The 26,898-nt window shown below is 41.7% G+C and overlaps 1 protein-coding gene and 1 long non-coding RNA gene across 4 annotated transcripts in view; one reads left to right on the top strand and one right to left on the bottom strand.

Moving 5' to 3' along the window:
* Positions 1-26,898, top strand: part of AFF3 (ALF transcription elongation factor 3) — a 568,701-nt gene that overhangs the window by 529,268 nt on the left and 12,535 nt on the right. For all 3 annotated transcript variants that reach the window (XM_025869010.1, XM_073897854.1, XM_073897853.1), the window contains 6 exons: positions 1,899-2,100; positions 4,571-4,692; positions 16,447-16,510; positions 18,735-18,871; positions 23,954-24,025; positions 25,852-25,945. In XM_025869010.1, coding sequence (XP_025724795.1) covers positions 1,899-2,100; positions 4,571-4,692; positions 16,447-16,510; positions 18,735-18,871; positions 23,954-24,025; positions 25,852-25,945 — 691 coding nt within the window. The remainder of the gene's footprint in view (positions 1-1,898; positions 2,101-4,570; positions 4,693-16,446; positions 16,511-18,734; positions 18,872-23,953; positions 24,026-25,851; positions 25,946-26,898) is intronic.
* On the bottom strand, positions 10,453-25,886 carry LOC141373627 (uncharacterized). Its single transcript, XR_012379871.1, has 4 exons — positions 25,792-25,886; positions 25,337-25,480; positions 22,046-22,127; positions 10,453-10,688 (listed from the first exon to the last, which is right to left on the bottom strand). It is a non-coding gene; the product is annotated as an uncharacterized lncRNA (long non-coding RNA).

Here is a 26,898-nt window from a genome sequence, read left to right as displayed (position 1 = left end):
CTGTGTCTCCCTCTCCTGCTCCCCCTGCTTGTGTTCCCTCTCTCGCTGTGTCTCTCTCTATCAAATAAATAAATAAAATTTTAAAAAAATATATTGGAAATAAGACTTTCTTCACTCACATGTCAAGACACAATTATGTACAGACTACTCACATCTACAACATCAGTGTCTTCATCATCCCTGAGCCTTTGATTTGCCTAAGAGAGTTTTCCAGAACACATCTTCTCACTTCTGGGTTGTTAGACGCACAGTACTTTTTGAACCAGAAATCTATCACCAGAAGCTCTCTCCCTACACAGATCTATTTGCATAATACTAGGAACCTTGTTACTTTAACATTAAGAACCGTGGCTTTATTATCTGTTCTAGAGGCCTGTGTTTGTAATTTCTACACTGTGACCACCAACTAAGGAAATTGCTTTTTGAAGTGACTTTAATGGCTTGTTTGTAGTGATAGCCAGCACATGCAATAAGATGTAATAATTGCAGGAATAGTGACTAAGTCTTTGTTAAGTGGATTTACTCTTTTTTAACTAACTCTGTCAAGTGACTTCTGTGAGCATCCCAAATTAGCAATGTTGGAGATTATTTCAGGTTAATGTATCTTCCCTCAATTTTTTTCCAGGGTAAAGTAATGGAGAGAGGCCTATCAATATAACATACATTGTAAAGATTCAAATATAAGTGACTCCCTTCTCTGATGGTTAATTGTGCGGGGGAGGAATTTATATTCACGCATAGACAATAGTTTTATTCATTTGTGGGTTTTTTTGTTTTAATTGAAGTGTAGTTGACATACAATATTTTGTTAGTTTCAGGTATACAACATAGTGATGCAACATTTGTGTACATAGTGACTACAATGCTCATCATGATAAGTGTGGTCACCATCTGTCACCATACAAAATTATTATATTATTGACTCTTTATCCCCACAACTTATTTATTTTATAACTGGAAGTTTGTACCCCTTAATCCTCTTCCCCAACCCCCTCCTGTCCAGCAACCACCAGTTTGTTCTCTGTATTTATGAGTCTGTTTCAGTTTCTTTTTGTTTGTTCATTTCTGTTTTTTAGATTGTATATGTAAGTGAAATTATACAGCATTTGTCCTCCTCTGGCATAAACAATTAATTATGGAGGTGAAATAAGGAACTAGAAATCAGAAAATGTACTTTTTTTTAGAAGGGGTGAGGGGCAGAAGGAGAGGGAGAAAGAGAATCTTAAGCAGCCTCCATACCCAGTGCAGAGCCCAGTGCGCAGCTCTATCTCACAACCCATGAGATCATGACCTGAGCTGAAATTAAGAGTTGGAGGCTTAACCGACTGAGCCACCCAGGCACCCCCAGAAAATGTAACTTGTAATGACAGTTTTCTATTCTGTGTGTATTCTGATCAATATCTGGTTAGCCCAGAAACCCAACAACTGAAAGTTGGCCTCACACTTCGCAGATTATTCTGTGATTCTGTTATTCTTCATATAATAATTACTACAAACTCAGGTGTTATCAAAAGTCCTTTTAGAGGTGGAGAATTCATATATCATGTGATTGACTTTCCCATTACTTGCTGCTTAGGCTTGTTGGGAAAATAGTAAGTTGTTGTGTGTTTTGAGATCCTTGATTGAAAAACTCAGAAAAATGAAAGTCTTATTAGTCTTAGTCATTTAACAACAGAATTATTATTCATCCTGATAAGACAAGTAAGGAAACAATGAGTAAAATGTACTTATTGTCTTTTATGGTCCTAAGGCCATAAAATTGTTTCCTGGTATAATAATTCCCAATAAACGCCTTCCTACCTATAGATTTTAAATGGGAGGTTTGGGTCGTATATAAAACATTTACCTCTCCCTGTGCTGACTGCGCGACATTCCATTACTGTGATTTCCTTTTTCAGCTTGGCAATACCAATAAATAAAAATGAAAAAATGCTCCGGTCACCCATCTCACCCCTATCGGATGCATCTAAACACAAATACTCCAGCGAGGACTTAACTTCTTCCAGCAGATCGAATGGCAGTGGCTCGTTCACTTCTGCATCCTCCAACAAAAAGCATAAGGCTGAGAACCAGCTGCAGTCTCATGCCGGAGACCTCACGGTATGTTGATTCTCTAACTTTCCCAATAAAAATAAAAATGAAATTGAGCACACCCCTATACTCATCTGTCTCTAGCCCAGCACAGTCTAAACGTGTGCTTGAGGTCCCACAAGAATCCCTAAATGCTGCTCTGAGAAGACCTGGTGAACCAGCATGCCCCGTTACCTCTTCCCACAGAGAGCGACAGAAGAAACCAGAGGAGGCATTGTAAGCCTCTTTGTAGGATTGCATTTCCCACTCTGAAGAGAAATGGCCCCAAAGGAGTACTATCTGGAACACTGTAAATTGGGAGTTTGGGACCAACCAGCCAGCTTTTTCATTTGGAAAGATTCCTTGCCCCAGGGCAGAGTTAAATCTGGGACTGAAACCCTAGGCCAAAACTATGGGATTCCCACTCCAATCTCAGTGACCAGTGTAGTGGCCAAAGTGTGGGACCCGGCCACCACCCCCTTTTCCAGCAACCTTCCCAGGGGGTGATTCCAGCTGCCTGCGGTACCCTAGGGAAGGGCTGGGGACTGGGGTCCACAGTCTGTCTAACCTCATATCTTAGTCAAAATGTGACTTTGGCCAGTTGCTTCATCTCTCTGAGCCAGTTTCATTTGCAAAATGGTGGTGAGAAGATTTAAATTGATCCAGTATTATCTGAAGAACCGACACCTATGGATACCTATGCAACTAACAGTACATGTTAGTTCCTCTTTATGGCCATTCCTTCTAACAGCTGGTGGCCGTGGATCATGCATCCTCTGGGGCACATTATTTAATTCCAAACCCTCCTCCCAAGTTCTCTCAGGTCACCACCATGCTAGCAATACCAGCGGGGCTTTGTGAGGCAGAGAGAGAGATGAGACATGAGAATAGGGCTCTGCAAAGAGGGGGAAGCAGTATTTAATGTTCCATCCCATGAATTAAGGAGGTAAAATAGTGGGTAGAAGATCCTGCAAGAGCCGAAATCTTGTAACATCCGGAAATTAATAACCGACTGATGCACCCTTATTTGGGAACAATTATCTTTAATTCTAGGTTCAAAGAACCTGAGAAGACCCTACTAGAAAAACCTGGAATAAAAAATTACCAATTCAAATTAAAACACAAACAAAACGTTTTTCACCTCTAGACCCTAATATAAAAGCAACCATGCTGTCTAGAGAATTGTAAAACAATTACAGACTTTATTCAGTCATTCTTTCTTTCACCAAACAGATGTTTATTGAGCAAGTATTTACTGTGTGCCAGGCACTGTGCCAAGCAATGGAGATCCAATGATGACCTGACAGATTCAGTCTGTGCCTGCGTGAAGCTCACAGTCTAGCTGGAGAGAATGACATAGACAGGAAATCACACACATCGGTAATGACTACCGTGAATGCCAAAAAGGAAATGCCGAGGCCCAGGGGCACTTACAACCAAGAGGCTTGACCTGCTCATAAAATCAGTGCATATTTAAAGAAGCATTTGTACACACTCATCACATTTTAATTACTTCAGAAGAATCCATTTGAATTTCATAACCAAAGACAGTTGCTTTATGATTCATGGGTCTAGCACACAATAGGTGCTCTATAAATATTTGAATCCCCAGGGAATGTGATTTTTTAATTTTTCCACAGATCAATAGTGTTCCTTTTAAAAACACATTTTAAATAATTTCTAGTTATTCCCTTTGGCTTTTCCTATTCTTCACAGACAGCTAATGGGGATCAGTCCATTTGTGACCTGAACAACTTCTCTTTTGCGTGGGATTATAAATCAGCAGTTCTGAAAGCTTGGTTCCTGCATCAGCATCACCAGGAACTTGCTAGAAATGCAATGTTCTCAGGCCCCACTCCACACCTACTAAATTCAGCTCTGGACGGGTGGGGGTCCCCCTGTCTGTGTGTTGACAGCCCCCTCCCACCCTGTGGTGATTCTGATGCAAAGTTCACCTTGGAGAACCACTGGTCTAGCCAACTGGGAAAAGTAGGGGCTTGAGTCCTAAGCCCTGGGCGTCACCGATCCACAGTAGCTATTTGAATGTGGGCAAGTTTCTTAACTTCAGCCAGCCTCAATTTCTGGATCTGTGAGAGTAGGCCACTAAGAACTTCCCTTTTGACACTGTTGTAAGAATGACATTTGACAACACGTGTGAAAGCCCTCGGCATGAGAACTGGAATGCATGTATTTCTTTTTCTTCATTTAAACACAAGGGATCGGGATGCCTGGGTGACTCAGTTAAGCGTCTGCCTTCGACTCGGGTCATGATCCCAGGGTCCTGGGATAGAGTCCCACATCGGGCTTCTTGCTCGGTGGGGAGCCTGCTTCTCCCTCTCCCACTCCCCCTGCTTGTGCGCTCTCTGACAAATAAATAAAATCTTAAAAAATAAATAAATACAAGGGATCGTCAGTTCTAGCCTAGAACACGGGGCAGTGGGTTGCTCTTTCAGCCAGGTGGCCTGTTTCTGAAAGACTGGTGTGTTGTTTTTTTGTTTAGAAAGCCGCTCACAACAATTCCGAAAACATTCTCCACAAGTCACGGCCGCAGACAGAGCCATGGTCTCCCGGTGCCAACGGCCACAGGGACTGCAAGAGGCAGAAACTTATCTTCGATGATATGTGAGTGGGGACTCTTTGTTGATGTGGTGAGGGGCAAGGTAAAACAGAAACTCTGAGGGCAGGAGGGTTATATGTGTGACTGGGTCAGGTAAGTGTTGCCTTCTCAGAGGGAACTGGAGCTTGACTTTGAATGGCACCCCTGGGTCCTCATGGGCTTTTTGAAAGGCTACAACAGCCAGAGATACTGGGGTTGCATCCAAGATGTCAGGAAGCTAAGGCAAATGGCATTCATGAGCCTTACATTTCTGAGCACACCTGCATTTGGGCTCTTGGCAGTTGTATGCCACCAGAAAGAGAAGCATTTTTGTTTTCGTATATTATAATAGACAAAGAATAATAGCAATTCACTCCTGGTTTGTTTCCTTCTAAAATGCTATATTCTGTATAATAGCATAAACAGGTCTTATACAGGAAAAAAATATCCTGTCATCCTTCCCCCCAGCCCTAGCGCCTGAAACCCAAGTATTACTTCCATTCCCAGCGCCAATTTAAAAGGAGAAGAAAATGAATAAAAGTAACATCTTGGAATGCTCTTGAGATGCTGAAAATGACAAAGGAGAAGTGATAAAATGGTTCGGGAAATTATTTAGGCTCTTAGGGAAAAAAAATATGTGTCAAGCACAAGCCTGGAAGACAGAAGATATGGGTTCAAGAGTTTGGCTTGAATCCTGTTTTCAGCGTTAACTATTTAACACGCATCCAGTTCATGTCTGTGTGAGAGGCCCCATTAAATCCTGGGGTGGAACAGTGTGCAGCACTGAGACATCCTGTCTGCTAATTGCTTACAGTCTGGCTGAGGGGACAGACTATAAACCACTTTGGAAAAAGGGAAGGGTGCCGAATGTCTTCGAGTCCCAGCTTCCTTATCGGGAAAAATGATAATCATGACACCTCTCTCCCGGAGGTTCTCCTAAGACCCAGTTAGATGAGATCTCCTGAGGGTGACCATCTGTGCAGAGGTGATGACTCTTCCATCCTCATCTTCCACCCAACGTCTTCTCTGGCCCCGACTTCAGACCCAGAGCCTAGACACACTCTTATTTATTCACCCTGTAGACTTCTTGAGAATGAGAATACAAAGCTGTAGTCCTCAATTTATAGTTAGACTTCAGTGAGCTAATTAAGGGCACAGAATTAGGGAGTTGAAAGCCAAATCCACGTTTTTGGTTTGTTCCACTTACTGAACACATTCCAAGATAATTGGATTTATGAAAGTTTAAGGGTGGCCCAGGAGGGCGACTGTTTTTCTCTTCTTCCCATGGTGGCTACAGCTGCATTCAGTCCCAGCACACTCTCTTCCTGGCCCTCACCACCTCCCCTTCCCTCGGCTTCTCTACTGCCCTGAGCATCGAGCGAGGGAAGTGGTCATTAATCCCCAGGGTGGGTGCATGTAATGGGAGGACAGTCCCTCGGTCAAGTACACATATAAATAGGGTTTGGTGGTATAAACTGTCTACATGAGCTCTAACCATTTGTAAAAATGGGAGATTATAATTGTGTCTGATGACAACGTGGCAGTTTGCATTCAGAAGTCATAATCTAATAACGTGATCAAACACAACGTGCATTAGACCCTAAGGTGCTTAAAACATCCAACATTTCCAGCAGGTGATGTTAAGGGCATGATATTTAAACACACACACAATGGTATCACATGTATTAATACAATGATATTAAACACACATATGGAAAATTTACATACAAGGAGCTTTCTAGTATATGGACCAAAAAGCTAAGTCAGAAACAGCAACAACTATAAATGACTGTACTTCGATCTGCGGTTTCTTGGACTACTTACAAGAGGAAATGTTTCTCAATCTGCCGGGGCTATTGCTAATATAATTTTTTCACTATCTCTGTCAACGAAGAAGCTGTTATCATTCGTTCTTCCCATTAGCAATATGTATAATTTTTCTGGCTGACAGCTACAATAAAAGTGTTTCTCTTTTTATGGATATAGATATAATAGAATAAAAAAGCATTCTTACATACCCATCATATGGAGAGATGTCATGTTCCAATTGCTATGTGTCCCAGTTGATTTGTAATCCATAACAAGTAAAATACACATGCAACTTGAACAGCCACTCAACCACTGAACTAAGAAAGTCTTGGGAAGATCCTTGAAGCTTGAAAAGCAAAACTAGGCTTTGTCTCTTCCTTAAAACAATAAAAATACGTGTCCCTTAAGAGATGGCTGGACTAGGAAGTCATCTAAACTGGTACAGAATGTCTCCCAGGTCCAGTTGGTATGTGCTAAGTACTTACTAAGGGCCAGGTACATTGGCTGGAGTTAAGATATGCAATTAATGAACCCTCAGTCATTAATTCAGGGCACAGGGAGGCACATGGGTGGCTTCCCCAGGAAAGTGCCTTGGGACTACCGAACTTCCACCTTCGCCTGCTCCGCTCTGTTCTGCACCAGCTTCCCCCCCAGCAGCCGCATTGACAGACGAGGACCTGGCTCCAGTCACTTTCCTTGACTTCTCCTCACTGAAGGTGTCAACAAGCAGTGAGACAACCAGAAAGGCCACCAGTGGGAAAGAAAGAACGAGCTAGAGAAATCACCCCGGAGTAATTTAGAATTGATAGAAATCCAGTTACAGTGATCCAAAAACAAACAGATGCCACACTGTCATTTGATTTTTAAAGCCGCATCATGTAGCTTCTAGGAAAAAAAGGAAACTCATCCTTTTGTATTATAAATACTGGTTAATGGTTGAATAAACATGCGATTCAGACAACAGCTGAATTCAGTGGGCACTTAATATCAAGCTCTGAATGAACACAGCTGAATTAGAGTAACATTCCCAGGAGAGTAATGCCTACAGTTTCCCCCCGCCCCCCGTGAGTATAAGGAATCTACATGCAGGTAAATTTAAATTCACGGGCTTCTCAGCCCCTTTTCCTGTTCTACTTACCAAGTAAACAGGCACCAGTTTGTGTCTTTGGGACGCAGATGGAACCAAACGCAATAACACTTATTTTTAAGAATGTGATCCAGGTCAGCTTGTTCTGCCTAATTTGCAGTCTCAGATTGGTGGCAGTGTGATTGCACCTCCTCCTCGACATTTAGCCATGCTCAACAGCCACGGTTTTAAGGTGACACTGATGTGATTGCCAAACTTTTGTTAAAAAAAAAAAAAACGTAAGAATTTATGTCAATGAGTGACAGCATTTGATTCAACCCAAAGCCTAGAAACTGATCTTATTAGTGCGAAGCCATGAGCTGCAAATTACTTTGTGTGATAATTAGTGACAGGGGAGTTCTTGGCCCAGGAACATTGAGAGAGAACAACTGTGTCATGAAGGCCTTGGTACAGAAGTCCTGAGCAGAGCTAAGTGGTGAAATTCTTGGCTGGGAAATCAAGTCTCCTTTCCCAGCAGCCATATTGCTGTGTTGGGAAGCCAGCGAATCCCGAGTGCCAGCACTGCAGACAGGATGTACTGTCTCCTGCCCATATTTCACAAGGAAGAGTCAGTCACGATCATCACATTCATCACAACCACCAAACAGTCCATCTGTCCCCGTGGCACCAGTAACAGGAGCCCAGCTACTTACACCTCCCGACATTGAGAAAAGACTCCCTCAACCACGTGCCGCTGAAGGCCATGGAGTGTGAAATGTGGCTAGCAGGGAAGGAAGAAGGTTTGGCATTTGTGATGTAATTATGCTCAGCAATCTATAGCTAAAAGGATTTAATTTTATAGAGGATGGGAAGAGTCCGGTACATAAAAGGTCAGATCTCCTGTGGCATGATTTCATCAATTGAAATCCTTGAGGAGGTGATAGTACACTGAGGCAGGGCACTCCCATGGAGGGCTTGCTATAGCCATTGTTCTTCTCCTGATGGTTCCCCCTTCCCCACCTTACCCGGTGGACCATTAGTACACCTTTTTTTTAAGATTTTATTTATCCATTTGAGAGAGGGAGAGAGAGCACAGAGGGAGATGGAGAGGGAGAAGCAGACTACCCCCTGAGCAGAGAGCCCGATGCAGGACTCGATCCCAGGACCCTGAGAACATGACCTGAGCCGAAGGCAGACACTCAGCCAACTGAGCCACCCAGGCGCCCCCCATTAGTACACCTTTATGTTCTTCATATGGAATTTTCTCCTTTTGAGATCCCAGCCTCTCAGCCAAGTTATTTTGTTCTAACTGAAACAGAGACAGAGAAAGAAAAAGGCTAGACTTGGGGAGGTGGGGAGTAGTGAAGGACAACACCTTCAGACCTCCCTGATTGAAATCTTAGTTCTCTGATCATTTTAAGAGTTTTGTAAAATTATTTTATGTTAAATGTCACATGCAGAGAAGAACAACAATCAAAGTGATGAGTTTCCATTTCAATAGAAAATTGCTTTTGACTGAATGACAAAAACCTGCTACACTTAGCCTGTGCATCCTGGAAAACACAATTTTCTGTGCATGACCAGGAAAGAAGCAGTCAAGGGGAAGAGCCCATGGCCTGTTATGGGACACGATGAGTGATCACTTGTGCTTCTGAGAAGCCAGGCTCTAGAGACCTTGGGGCCCCAGCCAGCATCAAGCTAATGGAAACAAAAACTGCATTTGAATCCTTGCTGCTTAAATGCAGTGTACTTGCTTCCCTTAAGAAGCACTCATAAAGCCAACACCAGCCCACCAGAGTCCCTGCCTCTGAAGTGCCCTCCTCAGTTGTGTTCACTTTAGTGGATTAAAAAGAATTGCAGGATCCCCCTCTATCTGAAGGTAGAGCGTTCCTATGAAACCATCTGTAAGCCAAAATTGTGTAAAGTGAAGAGTATCCCAGCTCTCCGAGAGCTCGCCTTGCACTACTTCACCTTGAAGAAAGACCTACATTAGTACAGTAAGGCTTTTTTCAGAAGCGTGAAAATCCTCTTCAGATTAGCAAAAACCATTCTGGGTCTTTCGTAAAAGCCAAGTGGCATACCGCAAACTTTCAGAAAGCAGGGCGGGAGTGCCTGTACCTAACTTCTTACACGTCCTTCTTTGTGAAGAAAGTACTTCAAAGCTGAGGGACACAGTAACACCCATGGGGCTTATCAGATGACAAGCTGACAGGATATCGGATGATGAATTCATTTGGTATGCAGTTGCCTATTTGTCTGATTTGGACTTCAACTTCCCTAAGAAAATTATCCAGATTTCTGCTGTGCCAAGGAACCTGTTTGTTCAAACACATTGAGCTCCCATCCCTGCCAGTTTTCACAAAACAGGAGGCTCTGCTGGGGGGGAGGGGGGTGCATTTCACAGAGGTAGGAATTACAGAAAGAAGGCTGCCAGCCGCTCTGTGGGAGACCATTCAACTCAATCTCAGCCATGGAGCGGAACAAAAAGCAAGGTTGCTTTAATACTCCTCTGCCAGAAGAAATATTGGGGTAGTTCAAACCCTGTTGCTGCTCAGAACTAAGGCTGCGTGTTTATAGGTGGGGTAGTGGGAGGGTGAGGAGAAGAAAGAAAACATTCTATTTGGATCAAGTGTTGAGATTTCTTTTTTGTTGCAGAGAGCTCTTACAAAAAAGATATACATGGCTAAGCCGTGGCTTTTAAAAGGATCACTCGCAAGCCCCATTTCTGAAGAGCCCAAGATACACAGTTAGTTACATGTATGATGTTTAATTGAACTTTTGTTAGGTTTATTGATGTATCATCATAAAATACCATCACTGAGAAAAAAAACAGTACAAGGAATGTTATTATCTAAATGAAAAACAAAAACTCTAGGCTTTTCATGTTAAAAAAAAAAAGCTTAGATCACAAATCTGTTTGAACACTGAAATAATTAGATTTTATTTTAGTACTTGGCCAAGTTATAGTCTGTAAGTGCCCCAGTGGTGACCACAGTTCTACCTTCCTCCTGACTTGTACGCTGACGTCAGAGTGATGCCTTCATGAGAGCATGCGTCCACTGCACAGCTGGACAGTGTTCGGTGGCATCCCGTTGGCCCCACTGCCTCCATAATGTTCTGGTCTAGGAGCATGGCACTGTAAATCACCTGAAAGGAGAAAATGAGCCAATCATCAGGCAGTGTTCAGTGACTCGGTGTGGTGAGCGCTCCATTACATGCGAAGATGAGAATTCTAACTAATGTGTTTGTAAATGGCCTCCGGATGGTACATTTTTTTCCAGCATCTCAGGTTAGTGTCAGCTGCTATGATACAGTCAGAAAATCAGATGTATTACTTATCCACGTACACTATTGTGAGAGTTTGTGACTCAGCCTCCATATCACGTCTAAAAAATACATTCATAGGCTGCAGATGAAAACAGTGTTGATGAAGGAACATATATGAGGAATTAGGAGATGCCACCATCCCTAAGGGTAACTTAGAAGGCTAGTTAAAACTAAGATGCCATAGCTTATTGCCAGGAGAATTCTTTCATGAAAATGAAATGCATTTGAAATGATGATCTATTAGTGACAAGGTCTACAAAACCGGGCAAGAAAAAAATTGACCTAACTCATATACTAGAGTGTGGAGCAGATAATGATGTGGAGAATTTCAAGTTGCCATGGAGACGTTCTCTGGCTTATTGGCTGTGATGCTGCGCCCCATCGGAAGCCACCACTCTCTTCTAAGCTCAAAATGAATTCAGTGCTATTCATGGGGGATTCATGTACCTTCTCCAATGTGCCTAAAACTATAGGGTGGGGAAGATCAAAGATGTCCACAGCATATTCCCTGCTGAAAAATGTACCAGCTACGGAGCTGCCCAAGTGCAATAGCCCTACAGCTCACGAGGTAATTAAATGCCTAAAAATGTAGTGTAAACAAGAAGGGGCATCCAGGAAGGACAGAGATGAGCATGGACCAAGTTACCAAGAAGACCTCATGGCGTAAGAATTTGGGGGAGAGGTTAACTCATAGAAGGCACTCAGTGAATGTGCACGCAGTGAGCAGAATGTTCCAGGTAAGACGAAAAGGGGGAGCAGAGCAGTTCTAAGACAGAGATGGCATGTGAACGACACAGTGAGGAAGCCGCCCGTGGCTGTGGTTGAGGGCCTTCATGAGTAACTGGTACAGTTCCAGGGGTCAGGACCCCCCTCTTTGGGGGCCTGAACTGAGATTTGATCCCTTGGGATCTGGGGATTGATTTTAGGTCTGTGAGTAGGATGCTGATGTAATGAAAGCCATGTTTTACAAACACTGGTCGAGGGTTCAAGCTCAGGATAGATTGGAGGAGAGTGAAACTAGAGGCCAGGAGAGGTAATGAAAGCCTAGGCCTGGGTAGTGGATGTGGTCACTAAGGAAAGGAAGGATATTTACAAGGAGGATATGGTCACAGCATCTGATTACAGGGAAGAGGAATGGATGAAGATACTGGAACTCCTCTCCTGAGCAGATAGGCTCTGGGAACTCATCTGAAGCTCAGAAGTCAGGTCTGGGTCTGGCCTGGAGATAAGGGTCTGGTCTTCTATGCTGGGGCATTCAGCAAAAAGACAACAAAAAATAATGGAGAGGATTCTAAGGACAGTGCAACTATTCTCTATGAACCTATAATGGTGGATAAAGGTCATTATACATTTGTTAAACCCCACAGAATGTACAACACCAAGAGTGGGAGTCCTAATGTAACTATGGACTTTGGGTGATAATGACGTGCCAGTGTAGTTTCATCAGTTGTAAGAAATATGCCTCTCCAGGGATGTCCACTCTCACCACTGCTATTCAACATAGTATTAGAAGTCCTAGCCACAGCAATCAGACAACAAAAAGAAATCAAAGGCATCCAAATAGGCAAAGAGGAAGTCAAACTCTCACTCTTTGCAGATGATATGATACTTTATGTGGAAAACCCAAAAGACTCCACCCCAAAACTGCTAGAACTCATACAGGAATTCAGTCAAGTAGCAGGCTATAAAATCAATGCACAGAAATCAGTGGCATTCCTATACACCAACAAGACAGAAGAGAGACAAATCAAGGAGTCGATCCCATTCACAATTGCACCCAAAACCATTAGATACCTAGGAATAAATTTAACCAAAGAGGCAAAGGATCTGTACTCAGAAAACTATAAAATACTCATGAAAGAAATTGAAGAAGACACAAAGAAATGGAAAAATGTTCCATGCTCATGGATTGGAAGAACCAACATTGTGAAGATGTCAATGCTACCTAGAGCAATCTACACATTCAATGCAATCCCCATCAAAATACCATCCACTTTTTTCAAAGAAATGGAACAAATAATCCTAAAATTTGTATGGAACCAGAAGAGACCCCGAATAGCCAGAGGAATATTGAAAAAGAAAAACAAAGCTGGCGGCATCATAATTCCGGACTTCCAGCTCTATTACAAAGCTGTCATCATCAAGACAGTATGGTACTGGCACAAAAACAGACACATAGATCAATGGAACAGAATATAGAGCCCAGAAATGGACCCTCAACTCTATGGTCAACTTATCTTTGACAAAGCAGGAAAGAATGTCCAGTGGAAAAAAGACACTCTCTTCAACAAATGGTGTTGGGAAAATTGGACAGCCACATGCATAAGAATGAAACTGGACCATTTCCTTACACCACACACAAAAATAGACTCCAAATGGTTGAAAGACCTAAACGTGAGACAGGAGTCCATCAAAATCCTAAAGGAGAACACAGGTAGCAACCTCTTCGACCTCAGCCGCAGCAACTTCTTCCTAGAAACATCACCAAAGGCACGGGAAGCCAGGGCAAAAATGAACTATTGGGATTTCATCAAGATAAAAAGCTTTTGCACAGCAAAAGAAACAGTCCACAAAACCAAAAGACAACCGACAGAATGGGAGAAGATATTTGCAAATGACATATCAGATAAAGGGCTAGTATCCAAAATCTATAAAGAACTTATCAAACTCAACACCCAAAGAACAAATAATCCAATCAAGAAATGGGCAGAAGACATGAACAGACATTTTTCCAAAGAAGACATCCAAATTGCCAACAGGCATATGAAAAAGTGCTCAACGTCGCTCGGCATCAGGGAAATCCAAATCAAAACCTCAATGAGATACCACCTCACACCCGTCAGAATGGCTAAAATTAACAAGTCAGGGAACGACAGATGTTGGCGGGGATGTGGAGAAAGGGGAACCCTCCTACACTGTTGGTGGGAATGCAAGCTGGTGCAACCCCTCTGGAAAACAGTATGGAGGTTCCTCAAACAGTTGAAATTAGAGCTACCATTCAATCCAGCAATTGCACTACTGGGTATTTACCCCAAAGATACAAATGTAGGGACCCGAAGGGGTACATGCACCCCAGTGTTTTTAGCAGCAATATCCACAATAGCCAAACTGTGGAAAGAGCCAAGATGTCCATCGACAGATGAATGGATAAAGAAGATGTGGTATATATACACAATGGAATATTATGCAGCCATCAAAAGGAATGAGATCTTGCCATTTGCAACGACGTGGATGGAACTGGAGGGTGTTATGCTGAGTGAAATAAGTCAATCAGAGAAAGACATGTATCATATGACCTCACTGATATGAGGAATTCTTAATCTCAGGAACAAACTGAGGGTTGCTGGAGTGGTCGGGGGTGGGAGGGATGGGGTGGCTGGGTGATGGACATTGGGGAAGATATGTGCTATGGTGAGTGCTGTGAATTGTGTAAGGCTGTTGAATCACAGATCTGTACTTCTGAAACAAATAATGCAACATATTTTAAGAAAAAAGAAAAAGAAGAAGATAGCAGGAGAGGAAGAATGAAGGGGAGTAAGTCAGAGGGGGAGACGAACCAGGAGAGATGATGGACTCTGAAAAACAAACTGAGGTTTCTGGAGGGGAGGAGGGTGGGGGGATGGGTTAGCCTGGTGATGGGTATTGAGGAGGGCACATTCTGCATGGAGCCCTGGGTGTTATGAAGAAACAATGAATCATGGAACAGTACACCAAAACAAATTATGTAATATATGGTGATTAACATAACAATAAAAAAATTTAAAAAAAAGATAAACAACCAAAAAAAAAAAAAAAAGAAATATGCCTCTCTGGTGGGGGATGATAAGGAAGGGGAGGGAGGCTGGTGGGAAAGGGGCAGGAGGTATATGACAACTCTCTATACTTTCCATTTAATTTTGCTGTAAACCTAAAACTGCTCTGAAACATAAAGGCCATTAAAAAACAAGGACAGTAGCAACAAAAATGTAAATTGCTAGAATTGAAATCCAAGACCAGTATTCAGTATGTGTTCAAAGGTCAATGTGTGGACAAGGAAGGGAAAACCACACGGAAAAGCAACTAAAACCCATTCAAATGGAAGAAGTGTGAACATCTAGGAGATGAACTAGAGAAACAGAGCCAGTAGGAGCAGGGCCTTCCTATGAAGGACACCTCAGGCCCCCCCACCACAAAGACCCCCCCCCCCGAGATGAAGGAAAGGTTTCAGGCCTGAGTGGCAAGAAGAATGATAGAGGGATGATGATGAGCCAGAGACGGGAAAATCTGCAACTATGTTCCTTATTTCTTTGTTGGAAAAGTTAAATATTCTCAGCACATTACCACAGTAGTACAATATTTTATGGGGAAGTAAAAGAAAACCAAGGTCCTTTTCTCACCTCCGTGATTTGTACTTGAAACTAATTATTTGTTATGATCATGGTTTGTTTATTTGATTGATTAAAATGAGGATAAACTTTTGGGATTGCGATGTCATAGTCATAGTACGCATGGTGTTTCCAAGCATTTTGACCTCTTTGGATAAAAGGATGCTCTAACAACCTAATATTGCAGTAAGGGAAAACACCCATTAGAATCTGAAAGAAGAGAGTTCAGAATAAGCATATAACAATAGGTGAGTCAGTCTGTGATTAATATCACTATTTACATCTTGCCTCTCATTTGGGGAGTCCTGGCTTATATTGGATATTCAGGAATAGGTCAAGTTTATTGATTATATAAAGACCCATAATGTAAAAAAGCTTATGCTGATGGTACCTAGAGTACGCAGGTTTTTAAGAATCTATCAGACTAAGCATTTAAAGGTACTGTCTGATGAGTAGCTTAGCATAACTTGGGGGTCATTACACACACTCAGATCAGTCTCCGTATGAATTACCTTCCTCCCCCAGCAGAGTTACTGCTGGCCAGGGTTATTGCTTTAATAATGCACATGTCTCCTGTTAATGTTTACCAGCCAGCTAATCAGAACTCTGGAGAATATATGCCACGTTTGCACTGTTACAAGGTAGATATCACTTTACAATTAACTCCATTACAACTAGAATATATTGATACAGTATTACCTCTTTTCATGTTTCACTGTGAAGCCCTAAAATAATTATATATAGATACATACAGCTGTAGGTGCCATTTATGCATATAAATGACAGGTACTTTCATAAGAATACATAAACATACTCGCCCATACATATCCATACAGTTATTATGAGGTATATTTATGATCTTTACATTAAAAAGGGATTGTTGTATACAAATATTGTGTAAAATAAGATTTTTTTACTTGTTTTCTTAACCATGCAATAAGAAATCTGATTCACAAATTAGGCACTGGGGAACCATGTTAAAATCACTATAAATGTAGACTATCTGCATATATTGAGTGTGTTTTGAATAGCTAATTTAAGAGAAAAGGAATTGTGATATTTCACATATAGGCAGTAATTTGAGAATGCAAAAATGCTTGATTCCATATTAAACAGACTTTGAAAATTGTGATTCAAGTTTGAGTAAAAGGGAAGAATATTTTCAAAAGATCTTGTGCTTACACAATAATGACATTTAATATTCTCTCCTGTAGGCCACGCAGTGCAGATTATTTTATGCAAGAAGCTAAACGGATGAAGCATAAAGCAGATGCAATGGTAAGACCCTTTTCTTTCCAGATATGTTCTTCCAAATTATGTTTGTACTGCAGCTTCATCACTGGGGCAATATAGCTGGGGTAATTATAAAATCTATTACAAGGATGGCTGGGTCTGTTAAATGGAGAAATGTTTATATAATCAAGTGCTCATAGCCCAATAAATTATGACTTCAACCAATAATGTCTGACTGGGAGAAAGTCCCGGATAAATGAATATTTCAATTTAGTTCTAAGGTTTGAATAGTAACTAGAGGCAATGGAGTCAGTGGGTGGTAGTATTTTGTTCCTTTAAAAAAAAAAAAATCTAGGTTTGCATTTTTCTTTCTTGTTAGCCTGGCCAACCCTTGGCTTGGTCCCAGGATCAAATCCCTTTTCAAAAAGACTCCTGTTCTGCCCATGTATCTGCCAAAATTAATACTTCCTCTGAAACTGTGCAACACAGAAACTATTATGCTGCACATAAGACCCTAAAGTCACCATGATTTGATGTTTTCAAAAAAAAAATAACTTTTCTTACTTGGATAATCTCCTGTTTTGGAAAGCTTGACTCTTCCAGGCAAGAAATAGAAAACTTCTGTTTTTTTCTGAGAGATCACATGGTTGTTCCATCTTAGGGTCTCCTCCAAAGAGACTCCTTCCTACCTAGTAATTCCAGTTCTGTTCCCCTCCAGCATTCCTAACTGGCATTAGGACATTTCAGATGCCCTTTAGGGTATTATTCCAGTGCTGAAGATGCTGAAACCAGAAGCATACCCTTCTCCCAGTAATGTTGCCATCAAACATTTATTTGTATGAAGCTCTCCGCCTAGGTACACGGGTGTGCAGGGGAAATAAGCAGAGTTATCAGAAAATAGATGAGGGAAATGGAAGGTCCAGTTCTTGTCCTCACAACCCCACAGTCTGATGGAGAGTTCTGGTCACTTGAAGAAGCTGATGTGTGGTCACTATTGGAGAAGGGCACCAAATGTTAAGGCAGAATGAATTTTTCTGCCTGAATCACCCAGGGTTTACCAAGATTGTTCCTTTCCTATCAACATGCTGCTCCAGCCAGGCTGATGCCCTCCCAGCCCCTGAGCACACCTCACTCATGCCAGCCAGCGGGCCCCTGCAGCCGCAGAGCCTCACACACATGCTCACAGCTCCTCACACCTTCCGCTTCCTCCCCAAACCCAGCCAAATCATACCATGCCTTCCTACTCTCATTTTCAGGTCTCCCCCCTGAAGTCCCCCCAGCCTCTCTGAACCCCCTGACTTCCTCACTTCCTACCATCTCTTTGCATTGGACTCTTGGCTTTGCATTTTGTCAGTTAATCACAGACTGCCTTGCACTTTGAACTAGACTGTGGGTGCACGTTTTCTCTCCTCAAATATATTCTGGGTTCCTGGAAGGAGCTTTTGTGTATCAAGTGTGCGCTGCACAGAACTGGGTGCTGTAAAAAATACTCGTTGAGTGAAGGGACCTCCTTAGTCTGAAAGCGTTGCCAAGAAATATTTCTCTATGGCCTATTAGGGTTATAAGCTGTTGAAAACCTTGATTTGCCAAGGAGGGAGAGTTTTGCTCTCCATTGGTGCTTTCTACGGTATCCATTATGAATGAGAATTGTTTTTAGAGGCAAGACCTAGATTAGTAGAGTATTTGTGTAGTTCTGTTTGGGTTGATGAATGAATATGTGAAAACTGGGAAGATTATATAATCTGAATTTAGAATATGTAATTACCACAGAGAATAACTATGTGGAAGTAGGAACTTTACGTGTATGTTCAGATTTATGAGAACCGAAGACTATGACGCTGATTCCCGGTTATCCTCACTGACGTGGGGGGAAATTAACATACATTTAGACAACTTGAGATAATCCCCCCAAGTCATTTTTTATTTAGCATAGCATGGAGGGACAAGGAGGGAAGTTGCCCAGCAATTAGGGGTTAGAAAGAAAGAGAAATTAGAGCAACCGTGTAGTTCTGACCAATTCTGATTAGCAGCTGTTGTATGGCTTTGGGACATTTCTGTCTGTAACCATTCACTCACTTACCCTGAATCAGTAGCAATTTGCAAAAATAACTAGAGAAGGAAACATCCTATTTCTTTCTTCTCTCGGCTCCATTCACAGGATTTTGGAACTTACAGTCGGGTTTCTCAAATAAAGTGTATAGACTATGTGACAATGCCGTTTAAAAAAAACTGTACTTAAGGAAGACACTGTATTAACTCTGTTGATCAGGTGGAAAAGTTTGGAAAGGCTTTGAACTATGCTGAAGCAGCTTTGTCATTTATTGAGTGTGGAAATGCAATGGAACAAGGCCCAATGGAATCAAAATCTCCTTATACGATGTATTCGGAAACAGTAGAGCTCATCAGGTAAGCACCGTGTCTTGTTGGGGAGGTGGAGGGGGTGAGGAATGTATGTCAGTACTCTGAATACAGAGAGAAGAATGCCAGCCTGCACCGTCAGCTACCAAGAACTAATGTTCATCCTCACAAAGAGGAATGTAAGATTTTGCAAGGCACTTTCACACACCGTGCCTCCTTTGCTCTCTTTGTGAGTGAGCAGGAGAGTTCCTCTAACCCCTGATTGCTGCAGAAAGGAGGCAGAGCCCTGAGCCTGAGTGAGATGTGACATGCCTGCCTCACCCAGCTGGGAAGTGGCAGATTTTGAACTAATTTCACCTTTATGCTGCCTTTTTCTTTTTTTTTTTTGTAAATCTGATTCAGGTTAGTATAATAAAAATCCTAACTCCATCAGTAAATGATTCAGGAGTATTTGATGAGAGGAAAGAAGATTCGGGGGGATTTTAAGAAAGGAAATCCCTCCTATGATATGCTGTCTCAGGGGTTGCTGATGTTGTTTTGGTCTTAGACCTGAATGGGAACACCATCCCTCCCCTGGGTTGAGACATGTAACATGAGCAGAAGCAGGGTTTCTAACAGGGGCACATCATGGAGTTGGATGGGAGACTCTTGTCTTCCATCATGGAGCCCCAGAAAGACACATCTTTAATGTCTTTTTAATGAACCCTTAAGGGACTCTCATCCATGAACGATCCTGAGAACCTTGTCATATAGTTTATGTCTCTAGTTAGTTCAACTGCTTGGGATAATATTTAATACCCATATGTGAAATTATCCTTCCCCAAAACTAACTTTAAGAGACTTTTCTAATTCTGGAATTCTTTGCAACCTAAGGTTAGATATTTTTTAGCATGCCTCATCATTCCAGATGAAAGATTTCTTGTCATCTTAGGTTATAACCTTTTCGAACCGCTTTGGCCCAAAGATACCACTTGTTATTTTATACCACCTTCCTTCAGTGAATAGTTTCCAGCCTTTGAAACTGTCATCCCAGCATCAGAGAATACATCATCTTCAAAAAGCACCTCTTAAGAATGTTTTGAAAGTCAACACTGTTCAGTCATTTTTCTTATTAAAATATTTCTACTACATCAATGTATCGGTGATTTCCTCATTCTATTTTCTTATGGTATGCTATTTTTGTCAGTGACAGAATGAAATCACCATAATAAAATACTTAAAATTACTCTAAGAGATCCCAGATTCTCCCATTCCTTCCTCAGAGCAAGGCACAGACTCAGATACCCACAGGTAGGTAAGAAAATGGTGACACTGGATGGGCACAAAGAAGTAAGGTGTCCTAGAATGCGACTGCCTCCAACACGGGGAATTGGGGGGGAGGGGTTCTGATTTGTTCATTGATGTATCCCTAATCCCAAGAACAGTTCCTAGAACATAGTATATGCTCAATAAATATTTGAATGAACAAATAAGCAAGTCAGCCTATGGTGAACTGGAGTGTATATGGCCCCCTTTAAGGCATTCAAATTTTGAAAAACAAATAAGCAAACAAATCCACACCACAATAAAAGTCTGATGCCAGTCAAATACACTTGGAGGTGCTGATATGCTACACTTGCCCTGCACCAGAGTTAGGACGCTGGTGTGTTTACTAAGGCAAGTATCGTTGCATGATGGAGAACACTAGCTTCTAGATAATTTAGACTGAGTAGAATCCCTTAAACTACTCAGAGAACTAAGACAAGAGAAAGTTTTCTTATCTGAGTTAGAAAATAGCATTAATTCACCACTTAAATCTGTATGTTGCCTGCCAGGCTTGACTCTTCTCCCCCACCGAGAGACACTTGGGGCTGGGAGTACTGGCAAAGGGGATCTCACCACAAGTGTCCAGCTCAGGATTCCCTCTATATCCCCATAGGCAAGAGAATTCCTTTCTCCCCAAGGGACAGCAAGCACCACAAATCAAAATGGCACCACAAAGGCTCTGAAAATTAAATTGTAATTGGAACTACAGCCCAGAAGTAGGCCAGGACCTGCCTGCTAAAACTAAACTGGGTGACTTCCTTTTAAAAGAAAATATTTAGATAGGACCCAGGGTCTCCCAACATAAGAGCCAAATGTCCAAGACACATTAGAAGCTCACTTATCATACCAAGAAACAAGAAATCACAACTGGAATGAGAAAAGACAACCATTTGACACCAATCACCAAGATGAATCAGATGTTGGAATTATCTGACAGGGATTTTAAAACAGCCATCATAAAAATGCTTCAAAAAACAATGATAAATTCTCTTGAAAGAAACAAAAAATCAAAAATCTCAGCAAAGAAATATGTTATTTTTTAAAAAGAACAAAATAAATTACAGAAATGAAAAATATAACAGAAACAAAAATATCACTGGATGGGGGCTCAATAGTAAAGTGGAGCTGTGTTGGTGCATAACCCTGTCAGGAGCTTCCCAGGTGTAATCTGAAACCAACTCCCTGTACATGGGGGGTAGGGAGACACAGGGGGAAAGGGGCAGACCACTCCAGGTTGGTTTAATAAGCAAAGAGAACTTACTTGGGTGGCCACAAGATGAATGGATCCCTGCACCTGCCCACCAAATCTTAAAGTTTATATGGAGGCCTTAACTGGGTTCAGCCAAGTATACTGTGCAGATAGTTCTCAACACCATATCACTATATCAAGGCTGTGCCCTTGGAGCAGCCTCTGGGAGCAGAAAAGGCAAGTGGAACCCACATTTCAAGGCAAGGGAGGAGGTGAGGAGCCTCTAATCACCCGGGCCCAGCTCACAGGGTCCAGGTCAACTGACAGTCACAGCTTTCTGAAAACCTTCCCCAACAAAATGACAGAGAAGAGAATCGGTGAAGTTGAGAACAGAAAATAGAATTTACCCATCTGCGCAACAAAAAGAAAATAGACTGAAAAAAAAAATGGATAGAGCCTCAAGCACAGTGACAAAAGATCCAACATGTGTATCATTGGAGTCTCAGGAGAGGAAGCGAGTGGGACTCCAAGAGTATTTGAAGAAGTAATGGCTGAAATTTGCCAAGTTTGGCAAAAGACATAAACCTACAGGTATAAGAAGCTGAGAAAAACCCAGGTAGGATAAACCCAAAGAAATGCATGCCAAGACACGTCATAACTATGTTTCTGAAAACTAAAAACAACAACCAAAAAGTTCTGAAGATAGCGGGAGAGAAATGACACATTACCTGTCAGGGAGGTAATATGACAGCAGACTTCTCATCTGAAACCATGGAGGGAAGAAGAGAGTGGCATGACATTTTTCAAGTGCTGAAAGAAAAAAACCCGTCAAACTGTGAATTTTAGATTCAGTGAAACTTCATTATACAGAAATGAAGAGGAAATAAAAATATTCTCCGACTAGGAAAAATGAAGTATTTGTTTTTAACCTATAAGGATTGGCCAAAGGAAGTTCCTAAGACTGAAAGGAGATGACAAATGAAGGAATCTTGGAGCATCAGAAAGGAAGGAAGAACAACAGAACAGAGATATGGATTCGTGTGATAAACTACCCTCCTCGTGAGTTCTACAAATCCTGTATTCAGTGATTAAAACAAAAATTATGCCGCCAGCTGACACTCAAGACAATGTTATTTAAAAGTAAGTAAAGTAAAGAGACCTAAATGGAAATAAAGTCTCCACGCTTCACTCCGAGTGGAACATGTTAACACCAGTGAATTGTAGTAAAGCACATATGCATTTGTAAATACCCAGAGCACCCACTAGGAAAACTGTGCATGGAGATATATTCAAAGACACTACAGATCTGTATGGTGTGGAGCTAATATGATAACAGTATCATTTCTTGAGCATTTACCATGACCTTTACCAATACTATCCTTACAACAGTGCTATGTGATCAGCAGTATTAGTCTTGTTTTATCAATAAGAAAATTGAGGCTGAATCAGATTTGAACCCAGGACTTTCTGACCATTCAACTACTGTCTAAGCTGTCTCAAAAAGTCTGCAAGTAACTTGGTATATTATTGGGAGAATGGAATGGCCATTGTCCCCTTAGTTTAGAGAGGTAAGTGGGATTAAGTGAAGTTCATAAGAGCCACTAGTCGTAAACCTAGGACATGTACACAGCCATCAAAGTAAGAGTAAGAAAAAGGGGCAAATCCAAGCATTCATCTGAGTATGGGGAGTAGAACATTTTCCTGGAGATTGGTTTAGAAGGACTGAACTTCTCTCCATCTTGTCAGCCACTCAGCCATAAATCCCAATTAGTAAAAATGGATGTGTCACCATATACCTGGATAATGCTTGCACTGGTATCACTCTCAACCATCTGTAGCATTTGAACTTGTATTGTTAAGGAGCAGAAAGTAGCTAGATAGTCATAAAAGTCATTTTGTTCTAGTTGTCGTAGTAGTATAATCCTTAGGGAAAATGGGGCAAACATCAGCTAGCTTTTAAGAAAGAATTAATACCCTGAAACAAATAATACATTATATGTTAATAAAAAAATAAATTTTTTAATTTTAAAAAATTAAAAATAAAAAGAAAGAATTAACAGATGAGGCACCTGGATGGCTCAGTTGGGCATCCAAGTCTTGATTTCAGCTCAGGTCATGATCTCAGGGTCGTGAGATCAAGCCCCATGTCAGGCTCCGTGCTCAGCTGGGAGTCTGTTTGAGATATTCTCTCTCTCTCTCTCTCTCTCCCTTTCCCCCTCCCCCCTCCCTCCTTAAATAAAAAGGAAGGAAGGAAGGAAGAAGAAAGGAAGGAAAGAAAACGGGAAAGAACAGCAAGTGCTATGAAAAACTAAGTATTGGGGAAAGAGAACTTCAATCATAAAAGATGTTCTATTGTTTTGGGTTTTTTTTTTAAGATTTTATTTATTTATTTGACAGAGAGAGAGAGAGCACAGATAGTCACAATGGCAGGCAGAGGGAGAGGGAGAAGCAGGCTCTCCGCTGAGCAGGAAACCTGATGCAGGGCTAGATCCCAGGGCCCTGGGACCATGACCTGAGCTGAAGGCAGACGCTTAACCGACTGAGCCACTCAGGTGCCCCAAAGATGTTCTATTGTTAATAAGAAAGCTTTTTTTTTTTTTTAATTTCTTTGATTTTTCTTTTTTTTTTTCCCCTAGGTATGCTATGAGACTAAAAACCCATTCAGGCCCCAATGCCACACCAGAGGACAAACAATTGGCTGCATTATGGTGAGTGCATGATACCAGCTTAAAAAAGCTTCCTCAGCCTTATATATGTTCATTGGCAAACCAGGTGCTGAAACGCATATGTTTTTCTAGTGCCTTCCGACATGTAAAATCAAATGCAGTTCTAATGGTGACCAGGGAGAGCCCACACCATTTCTTGCTGGTATACCATGCATGATGTGAATTAACAGTGATTAAGAATCAACAGGTCCATTACACAAGGATAATTGTTTCTGTGTGTGTGTGTGCGCGCGCACGCACGCGCGCGCGCAGGCGCACATGCATGCCTGACTTTAAAATCAGGTAGGTCTGTGTTGTAATAATTTGAATGTGAATTGTGCCAAATGTCATTTCTCTTGTGTTTAACACTTTAGACACAATCAAAATAATCCATTTGTCTATTTACATGTGGGATTAGTATGACTAAATCAAGATGATGGGCTGAAGTTCTCAACACTCCAATCTAAGGAGCAGTTCACTACACTGTGATAATAGAAGCACTTCTTTTAAGATGTTCACCAACATGTAATAGATCTTTTCTGTAACTGTAATGATTACAGTGATATTGATTATGTGGGTATAATAATTTTCCCCATTACATCTCCTCACCCCATTCTCCCAAATCACAGGACACCTATCTATAGAAATCCAACATTTTCTGCTCTCTAGTGGTTCATACTGTACTCTAGAACCTGATCTGCCAGACAGAGAATCAAGTCTCAAAAAAAATAAGCAGCATACACAAAAGAGAGAGTCCTCAGGTAGTTTTACATCATCTGCAGTTTGATGTGCTCAGAAGAGACTAGTAAGTTGTACATGGTATGTTGGCATTCCAGCCTGTTGGCACCAGATCTGAGTTAGCAAATAATTATGATTGGAAAGCACCAGGGCTCCTGAGTGGCTCAATCGGTTAAGCTGCTGCCTTCGGCTCAGGTCATGATCCCCAGGTCCTGGGATCGAGCCCCACATCGGGCTCCTTGCTCAGCAGGGAACCACTTCTCCCTGTCCTCCCCACTCGTGCTCTCTCGGTATCTCTCTCTCTCTCTCTCAAATAAATAAATAATCTTTAAAAAAAAAAATGACCTCTCTCGTTTCAAAAAAAAAAAGCACCAAGGAAAAGAGGGTATGTCTCAGGAAAGGCTTTCTGTGCTCTTTTCAAATGCAAAGTTCCATACTAGGATTAACAAATTAATGATGATTAATACTTCGTATTATATAAGATACTAATATTCTATAATAATAAATAATAAATATAAAACAATAATGATAACTACTCTCAGCATTGAGTTCTTATTGTTTATAAGACATTCGTACCTGTTACTTTATTTGAACTACTTCCAGTCCAGTAAGGTAGTTTCAAAGTGAAAGGAATACGAACAGGTGAAGAGCTATTGTTTCAGCAAAGCCGACACTGCCGAGGTCCGGGGCGCCAGGGGGGCGTCAGGAAGGAAGGTGGATCTGGCCCGAGATTCACCCAGTCACGGTGAAAGCTGTGTGCCAGCGCTCCCTCACTCCTCCCATGGAGAGAGACTGCCCTCTAGTGGCAGAAGAAGAAAATGGCCTGTCCCTTAGCCCCAAGAAGAAGCCATAAAGCTAGGATCTAATGGTAAATATATTTTCGGAGTAACTCCTTGAAATTTTGAATTAGATCTTTTGAAGACAAGAAAGGTCAGATACTTCACAGACATAAACGTAAGTATAGCAATATTTCATGTATGTAATCGTGATATAAATATGGGGTGTCTTAGAACAACAAGAGTTTTGCGTACGTCTTGCTGGCAGAGGACACACTTATGCTCCCGGGGCCCATTTCTCTCTTTCCGCCGCAGTTACCGCTGCCTGGCTCTCCTGTACTGGCGGATGTTTCGACTCAAAAGGGACCACGCTGTGAAGTATTCAAAAGCACTTATCGACTATTTCAAGGTATTGTCTGACTAGTGGGCAACATTGTTGCTTGTATCCAGTGGTCTCCCGGTCAAGGGCATTTTCCAGGAGCCTAGTAGAATCCCTGGCTTTGGGGTGGTGGGGGGGAATACAGGAACGCTCTGATCTCAACAGTAACCCCCTTTATGACATACTCATGGTGTTCAAAGCTCAGAGAATGGCCTTGACAGCCCGTCTAATTTATCCCCCTGCCTCGTGTCCAAGTACTTTCATGGCCTCAAGAGAAAGAAGATCCAATTACCCACTCCAGTGTCTTGGAAATTCCTCTTTATAGCTAACAAATTCCTCATGTTCGCTTACAGCTTCTTCCTCTCAGAAGTAACTACTTAGAACTTCCTCGTAGCTCCCTCCAGGAGCTCATTTAATTTTTAATAAGGGTGTTATTTAAGTGATAAGAAATGGTTCATTGGAACTCAGAGGCACTAGGACAATGGCATTGGGTAAATATAAGGGTAGAATTGGAAGCCAAGTTAACTTCTACATATCTCAGGAAATGAAATCATTTTCACTGGGGGAATGGGAAAAAAAAAAGCCTTCTCTGCTGTGCTTGTGAAGCGGACATGAAGTTATAATGCATTTGGGATTTCTAGGCCTCTTTGCTGTCCATTTGTCTATAGAAACAAGAAATTTATGCCATTTCCACCTTCACCAACCCTTTGTCAGATACATACCATCATTTAGATCCTTTAATTTAATCCCCAACCTCCACTTCTTAGAGATCATCTCTGCTGACCAGGCTATGTTGGAGGTTCCATGGGCTGTGTCCAGCATACCATCTGCTTCCTGGTCACGCATGTAGAGTAACCAGGTGCTAAGGCGAGGAGAGAACTGTTTTGACACAAAGACCATTCTGTGTCATAATGACAAGAACAGACACTAAGCCTGTTCCTTTACTTTGAGGGCCTAAGGTCAAGAGAGGTCGTTTCCAAAAT

This window comes from Callorhinus ursinus, unplaced genomic scaffold, assembly GCF_003265705.2.
Source record: "Callorhinus ursinus isolate GAN/ISIS: 27379988/994484 unplaced genomic scaffold, GSC_fseal_2.0 scaffold10, whole genome shotgun sequence".
NCBI lineage: Eukaryota > Metazoa > Chordata > Mammalia > Carnivora > Otariidae > Callorhinus > Callorhinus ursinus.
This window is presented reverse-complemented; position numbering and strand designations above follow the sequence as displayed.